The sequence below is a fragment of the Condylura cristata genome, unplaced genomic scaffold, assembly GCF_000260355.1.
Source record: "Condylura cristata isolate star-nosed mole 26May11 unplaced genomic scaffold, ConCri1.0 scaffold00014, whole genome shotgun sequence".
In the NCBI taxonomy this organism is placed as follows: domain Eukaryota; kingdom Metazoa; phylum Chordata; class Mammalia; order Eulipotyphla; family Talpidae; genus Condylura; species Condylura cristata.
This window is the reverse complement of record NW_004567115.1, coordinates 51,258,131-51,266,247: the sequence shown is the minus strand read 5'-3', so window position 1 is coordinate 51,266,247 and position 8,117 is coordinate 51,258,131. Positions and strand designations below refer to the sequence as shown.

Genomic DNA, 8,117 nt, shown 5'->3' with positions numbered 1-8,117 from the left:
CGGCCGGCCCAGGCCCAGCTGCTCACGGCCGCCATGGCCCGGCCGGCACAGGCCTCCCGCGATCCTCCCCCGCACGTCCCCTCTCAAGCTGCACGCGCCTGCTGTGCCCTGAACCCAGTGGGGTCGGCACACGGGCTCCATGTCGATGCAGCTCGAACAGGCCTCGGAACCCCCGCCCCTGGCTGTCAGTCCCCCAGACCCCTCGAGCTAGCTGAACCCCGTCCTTTTGCCCCAAAGGCCCTGCGGGTCTGGATGTTTTCACAAGCACGTGCTCTGATTTTCTTGACCTGGAAGACAATCCAGGCCGGGGAGCAGGTGTTTGGGGGTCCCTGGCACGGGCCCCATCTTCTCAGGGGTGTGCGGTGGCCCGTCAGCCCCCAGGCCCTGTGCAGCGGCCTGGTGATGCCCAGTGGCCATCCTGGGGCTGCTGCCGTCTCACAGGGGTCGCCAGGGCTGGGAGTGCCGGCCCCGGACAGGGCTGGCTCCCCTCTTTCAGGCTCGGGAAGCTGCGGCGTGCAGGAGCCGGGGCGATGCAGAAGTCCCGACATGTAGCCAAGGGACCAGTGATCCGCTGCCCCTGCTGGGCAGGACCCCGCTCATCGCTGCCCAGCACTGGGGGCCCCACTGTCACTCCCTCTTTACTGCTGTCTGCCTCCCCGAGACTCGCGCTCTCTGCCCCTGCCTGCCTCACACGGTCTTCAGGGAGGGGGCTGCAAGTGACCGGGACCTGGCGCCAGGGCGAGGGAAAGGCCAGTGGGCAGTGACAGAGGAGCTGGGCCTGGTTGCCGCCCACCACCACCTCGTGTGCCTGGCTGAGCCCCCACCCCCACCCCACCCCAGCTCCTAAACAGGCTGGGGTTGCCCAGAGCTCGAAGTCTCCTCCCAGCTCTTCTTGTTTAAGATCTTGACTCCAGAGCCCCCAGAGGAAAGGGCCCCAGGCCCCCAGCGAGCGGGACCCATGGTGAGCAGGCCCGCGGGCAGGGGCTGATGCTGCCACAGCCGGGGGACGGCCCCCACCCCCCTACCCCCCAGGAAGGCTCTTACCCATCTCTCGGACATTGTGCACACTGAGAAAACCCTGGGGGGAGAAGAGTTAGACGTGATGTGGGTGAAGGGAGGAAGCCTGCTGCAGCAGCTCTCTGAGCCCCGACACGAGAGGACGTGCGAGGCCGTCGGGCTGGACAACAGGCCGCCTCGGGGGTTCTCACTTGCACATCCACGGACGGGGGAGACAGCAACACAGTACGATCCTCCGGGAGCACAGAGCAGCAAGCTTGCTGCCTGCAGGGAATGCAGGGACCCAGCCGAGCAGCTGGGTGACCAGTCCGGCCTTGCGCCGAGGATGGGGGTCCCCGAGGGCACCCGACTGGTGCGAGGGGGCACGGTGCTCCCAGCCCCTGCCACACCCAGCCCCCTCCATCCAGCTGTCTGTCCAGACACCCCACCCCCCTTCCTGTACAACCAGCCCCGGCGCCCCCCACTCACCTCATCACCCGCTCTGAAGAAGCTCTTGAAAGTCCGACTGAGGTCCTGTTCCAGTTCTGCCTCCGCCACCCCCTAAAACAATCCGGCCGGATGAGGGGCTCCGGAGGGATCTCGGAGCTGGCCCCTTGCCCCTCGGGCTGTCCCCCCACCCCCCACCCCCCTGGTTCCCTGGAAGCCATGCCAGGATTTCCAGACTGAAAAGCTTCAAGGAAACTACAGACAGTGGCCCTGGGAGGCGGCGTGCGGAAGCCGCTTTCTGGGTGCTCATCCCCGGTGAGGAGGTGTCCTCTGTAACGACCCTCAGAGGCAGTGGGGGCGGCCAGTGCAGACACAGGCTGCAGAGGGGCTGAGATGGGCCCAGCCCTGGAGGCCACAGGAGGCCCCTTGCGTGTTTGGCTGCAGCCACTTCCAAACCTGCTCTGCGGAGCTGGCCCGGACCCCCGCAGGCCGCCGGCCTGTCCCCCTGAGAGCCAGGTCGGGCAGCCTGCAGTCCCCTTCGCAGCCCCACGCCCGCACTCCGTGGCCTTGCCCGCCCTGTGCCCTGCCCCGCGGCCAGCAAGCTCGTCGGGGCCAGCACTTGGCGGTTTTCTGATGGAGGCAATGCCAGCGTGTGCGCCGCGGCCGCTCAGTAATGGGGGGGGGGGCGCGGGGGGTATCCACTTTCTGCTCCGTGACTGACCACTGAGGCCAGAGGGCAAGTGCAGGCCTGGGCAGCCCCCGGGGGCGCCTGGCCCCGACTCATCTTGAGAGCAGCCCTCACCCCAGCAGCTGCTGCTGGGTGAGCTCCAGAAGTGTCCCGTGTGGGGAGGGAGGTGCCCACGTCCAGCCCAGGCCTCAGGCCGCGGATGGCCCTTAGCAGGGCAGCGGGCCGCCCAAGGGCCGAGGGGACACCAGCGAGTGCTCAGGGGTTCACGCTCAGCCCCACCACCTCAAAGTGCAGCAGGCGGCTGGCGACAGATCAGAGGCGAGGCGGCTTGGCCGTGCGCCCGCCCGCAGGCCAGGCAAAAGCGCCCGAAAGCGCGGCCTGGTCGGCCGTCTGCCCGAGCTGGCCGGCCCCTCGCGGCACACTTACTAACTGGTGGCTTCATCCCCCGGTTCCCTCGCCTGTGAAATGGGGGGCTGCGAGGCCCCGAGGCGAGGCCCGTTTCCCACGAAGCTGCGTGCTCCGTGGCCGTGCTGACGGAGCTTCCCCCCAACAGGGGAAGCTTCAGACTTGGCTGAGTGCGGGTGAGTGAATAAACCGTAGCTTAAGAGTGACTCTCAGGCTCAGGTGGGGCTGGGGGGGCCTGGGTCCTCCTCCCAAGGGGGTCCCACCTTCTCTAGCTGAGCAGGCAGCGTGGGCCCTGGGCCGGCCCTGACTAACCCTGGCTGCTACTTTCACCCCAGCCAGTCCCGGGGCCTGACCAGACAGCTAATCTGGATTCTACTTCTTCCTGCCAAGAACCTTTGTTTTTAAGAACAAAACCACCCCCTCAACTCTTCCTGCAGATTTGAGGCTCAGCTGCTACATCAGAACAGCTGATTTCTCCACTTGGCCTCACCAGGCGGGAGTTAGCAACCCTCTGGCCCCAGGTCACTTTCCTCATCAGGACTCTGAGCTTTTCCTGCTCAGCTTTTCTCTCTCTGCTGGCTGACGCGGGGCGCAAAGATTAAAGTGCAAGGTCCCTCGCCACTGACTGAGACGACGCCCTCGGGCTCTGAAGTCAAACCAAGTGGCGTCAACACTCCGGTGCGGGGGGGGGGGGGGGGTGCTGGCTCTGTCCAAGCCTCCTGTTTGCTCAGCTGTGATGGCTCTCTAGGCCTCAGGGCTGCCTGGGATAGGAGCCCAGGTATGGGACACTCCAGAAACGTACTGCTGCAACCATCTAGGGGCCCCTAGATTGGGAAACACACATGCATTCATGCAGGTGGTGGAATATTACTCAGCCCTGAAAAGGGACCCTGCACACCTGCCACGACTGGACGAAGCCTCGGGCATTGTGGCTACCTCACCTCAAAGGTCCAGCTGCTTTTTATGGACTTTTTCAGATTCTGATGTGAGTCAGGGACTCTTTCTGGACAAAAGCATTACACGTTGAAACCTATGAGCACTCTCCAGACATCCCAGAGCTTCTGAAACGCCTCTGGAGGATGGCCATTTTGTTCGGCATCCTCGCTCATCTACTCGTCTGGGGGAAGCCTCAGACGAGGCTTTTCATGCCTCTTCAGCCATTTGTCCCCTTGGTTAAAATGCCTTTCCCTCTCTGCCCGCCCACCCAACGTGGCGTGTGCCTGGCAATTCAAACGCCTCCTCCTTTTGTAAAACGTATCGGCATTTTCTTGTGGTCTCCAGAGTCAGCTGCACCCCAACGATAACCTTTTATGCTACTTTCTTCTCCGGGTTATTTGGACCTCACTGATCTCAGACCTCCGGCCCCCAGCAAGGGGAAACCCTGAAGACAAGGCTACTTCAAACCAATGAAAGATGATTTGATTCGTCTCAGGTGAGAGGAAGCAGGCAGCTTCCTGCATGGCCGGGCACTGGGGGAAGGGGCCTTGGGGGGCTGGGGGGGCTTGTGAGCACCCCTCCACCCTGCGCCTGACACGAAGTCATGCTGTGGCCTGAAACGTCTCACCAGTGGGCACTGCTCTCAGAGGCCAGCAAGTTGGTCGCGAAATGAAGCCTCCCAGGACCAGAAGGCCCAGGCTGGGAGGGGCCCCTGCTCCTCACTGCTGCAGCCCGTGCCCTCTGTCATGCGGGGAGCGTCCTCTTCCGCCCTGAAACTGTCTGCCCAGTTCCCAGTCCCCGTTCTGTCGCCTTTGCTCACTGCTACTTCTTTTCTTGCAGACGACGGAACCAGCCCGGGCGGCGGAAGGCGAGACGAGGGGGCTCTAAGCGAGGGCCGGGGCACAGCCGCACATGAGATTGGGGTGCGCAACGCACGCCCTGCCTGTCCCCCAAGACCCTGATGATGAGAGCCTTTAGCCTCTCGGGCGCATCAGCGCTCCCCCGTGGAAGGTCGCCCCCCCCCCAGCCTAGCTCGGGGAGCGGCTCGGGGTCAGCAGCCTGAGTGTCCTCAGGTCGTGGCTCCTGACGGGACCCTGCACCAACTCTGTTGCCTGCACCAACTCTGTCTCTCGCGTCCCAGCTATGAGCAGTGGTGCCTAAGCTCCAGGAGCAGAACTGCCCAGGCCCGACTGGACACTGGGGTCCAGTCCACAAATGGAGGAGGAGGAGGAGCCCACATGGACGAGGCAGGAGCAGGGAGGAGGCCCGGTGGTGACTCACGCTGCTGCCCTCAGGGAACCCGGGGACACCACCACCCCACCTCAAGCTCTGCCGCACCTCCGAAAGGCATCTGGGGCTTTGTGACATATGGGGTGTAAGCCCCCACGTCTTGGGGCCAGGCACAAGCGCCCCAGTAATCACCAAGGGACAGCGCCAAGCTAGCACTCTGCCCCCGCGCCCCCCCCAGCTGCCCACACAGGAGGTGCCACCACCTGGAAGAGCCCACTGAGCCGGGAATCGGCCTGCCTAGCGCCTCGGAGGGCCCCAAGGTCCCCAGCTAGGGGGGCGGTGGGGATCGCGGCGGGGCCCCACTTACAGGCTCCTGGAAGTAGAGCTGGTAATCGAACACGGGGTTGGCTTTGATGGCCTCCATCATGGGCACCTGGGGGCTCGCGGGAATGAAGGGCGTGTTCAGACTGGCCACTGCCCTGAGGAAGGAAGCCAGAGCTGGGCGGGCCAGCAGGTTGCACCCATGGCCCGAAGGGGCGGGGGTGGCGGCGTCTTGTCACTGAGTGGGCTGAGAGGACAGAGTTCCACCCTCGCGGACACAGACAAGCAGCAGCCGGGGCACCAGCAGGCCGCTCGGGGTGACGGTCTTTGCACGCTGGGGTCCGAGGCTGTAAGGGGCGGACAGTCGGGGGGCCCCAGCTGCCGCTGGCCAAGGGGCTGTGGCGCCCAAGACCACTCTCTGGGGCCAGACCGCACTGCCGGAAAGCCCCGGAGCCCCGGAGAGGCCCGTCCGCTCACACCGCAGACAGCCGGGCTGGGTGGGGGTTGCCAGCACCCCTCTGGCTCAGTAACCCAAGACCTCATGCGGGAAGCAATGTGCCACGCGGCCCACTCAGGGCAAACGGAAGCCCCCATTTCCCATTTTCTCACCCCCGTGAGTCTCCTCGGGGCGTCATCCTAGGGAGCCCACACACCTGCTGCGTCCCCAACGCCCCTACTCCACGGAGCCTTGCTGGGCTGTTCCCATCACCCATGGGGGCAGCCCCGCTTCCCGACTTCGTTGTTAATGTGCTCACGTGTCACCGCGACTGCAGGGAGCTGGGTCCAGCCTGACCCACTCACCTCACTCGCTCGGGGTAGAAGAGCGCCATGTTCCACACCAGCATGCCGCCCCAGTCGTGGCCGATGAACACCGCCTGGGGGATGCCCTGGCAGGGACGGGAGGGGCGCCTGTGGGGCCAGAGGCTTCCTGTCCCCCCAGCACCCCCCCAGCCAGGCCTCCCACGGTGGGCCCAGCCCCGTGCCCCACCCCCACCCCCGGCACTCCTAGGCCTGCACCTCCCTTCCCCATGCACCCCCACCCCACCCCCGCGCCCCGCTGCGGAGAGCTGGTCTAAATTGTCACGCGAGACGGAAGCCGTGGGCGCCCTCTCCCTAAGGTCAAAATGCGCTTTACTTCCTTTTCTCCTCGTGTCCAGGGAGTCTGACTCCCGCGAGTCCCTCAGTCTCTGTCCTTCCTGCCCTTTCCTGTCCTGGCCGCCGGCGCCAAGGACGCTCAACCGCTGCCTTGCTGAGCACCTGCTGCATCCCAGGCCCGCGCCACGGATGGTCACACGGAGCCACAGTTCAGCCCCCCAAATCGGGCCACCCCACACTGTGCCGCCAGCCCCTGCGGTCACGCTGGGCCTCTGGAGCCCCCGGCCGCCGCTGCCGCCTTCCCGCAGGGCCGACGCATCGCCAACCTGACCGCTCCCCAGCGGCCTGGCTCCTGCCCCAGCCCCCAGTGGGGACTCGTCCCAGGCCAGCCGTTCCTCGGGTCTCACGCTCCTGTCCCGACAGCAGACGTCTCCTGCGAAACGTCCTCCCGTGGCCCCGACACAGCTCTCCAGACGCTCCCTGCTTCCGCTGTCCGCCCTGTCCCTCTCCCCGGGTATCTCGGGGCTCAGTCTGCAGGCCCTGCCCCAGGCCACCGGCTCGGGGCACCTCTCCTGCAGCGTCGCTGCACCCCCGGGGAGCCGCTCGGCCATGGCTCACGCTTAGCTCTCGCTACCCGGCCCCGACGTGCCCCTAGGCCAGGTCCGACACTTACCAGCCTGTCCAGGAAGGTGACCATATCCTAAGAGAGAACACGCAAACGTCAGACGCCCGGCTGCCCCCTTGGGGACTTCGGGGTCGGAATCTTGTTAGGGGCGGGGTTGCGTCCTCTCCCGCAGGAGCCCCACCCCAGCCTCACCCTACATCTGGATTTGGAGGTCAGGTCATGAAAGAGGCCAATGAGGGCGCGAGTGTGGCCTGATGGGTGCTTCGGAAGAATAGGAGCGCCCAGGGAGACCACGGGGCCACGGGAGGACAGTCCCCTCACGCCGCAGACGCAACCGAGCCGGCGCCTTCACCCTGCTCTCCCAGCCGCCAGGAGGCCAGAGGGCACCTCAGTGGCTGAAGCCCTCATCTGCTGGGCTGCGCTCGGGCAGCCCCGGCCACCTGGTAACCCCAGCAGCTGGTCTGGGGACCTATGAGGACACCGCAGATTCCCGGGGAGGCAGGCGGTGGCTCCTTCTCGGAGGAAGCCGGGGAAAATGCCGCTGTGGGCAGCGAGCTTGTGCCAGGCGAGCACACCCCACGTGGGCACCAGCCCTCCGGCTGTGCGAGCTCACGGCTGGAGCAGGTGTTGCAGGGAAAAGACACCTAACTCAGGACACAGGTGGTCATCCTGGGGCATGTCAGGAGGAGCTGGGAGGGGGCCATGGGGCTGGGGGCGCAGCGCAGACAGTGCTGGGAGCTAGCGGAGCCCAGACCAGGCTGGCCTCGGACCTCCGGCCCGTCCTCCTCCCGGGCGCCTCTGCCTGGGCCACGGAGTCCCCAGCAGTGGCTTCGGGAGCTCCGCCTGCTGCCCGGGCGGTGCCTGGCTTTCACCACTTCCGTCCCCCACGTGGGCTGGATACCAGAGAGTCCAGAGGGCAGAGGCCAGAGGCCTCACCTGGGAAATTGAGTGGCCGGCGCTCTCCCTGCTCCCAGGGCAGGCGCCTGCGCGGGCTGGACGATGCGCTGGACAGCGCTGCAGGGCCTGCGACTTGGAGGTTTGCGGTGTTCACATCACCCACCGTGTGGCCGGTTTAACGGGTTTTCCGCCAGCCAGGAGGCTGTTTCTCCGCCTGGCCCCTTCAGCCTTGGCTTTTGCAGGAGGGCTGATGCAGGTTGACCAGTCTCTCCTCCTTGAGCTGGCCTGGCCCACAAAGGCTGAGCCGAGGGTCTCCCTCCCTGATGGCGCGATGTGCGCCTCATTGCTAGACTCCGCCCTACGCAGCGCTAACCCCGCCCTGGCCAGTGACCTCTTCACCACAGTAAAGTTTTAAAATTCTCAGGAGGGAGCGGTGGCAGCGGGTGGCCAGGAGGGTGTGGCCGCTGCTGGCTGCAG

The 8,117-nt window shown here is 65.7% G+C and overlaps 1 protein-coding gene across 1 annotated transcript in view; it reads right to left on the bottom strand.

Moving 5' to 3' along the window:
- Positions 1–8,117, bottom strand: part of EPHX2 (epoxide hydrolase 2, cytoplasmic) — an 18,618-nt gene that overhangs the window by 2,682 nt on the left and 7,819 nt on the right. Inside the window, 6 exon segments of the mRNA XM_012724803.1 lie at positions 440–696; positions 1,045–1,078; positions 1,486–1,557; positions 5,070–5,181; positions 5,825–5,910; positions 6,792–6,838. Coding sequence (XP_012580257.1) covers positions 440–696; positions 1,045–1,078; positions 1,486–1,557; positions 5,070–5,181; positions 5,825–5,910; positions 6,792–6,838 — 608 coding nt within the window.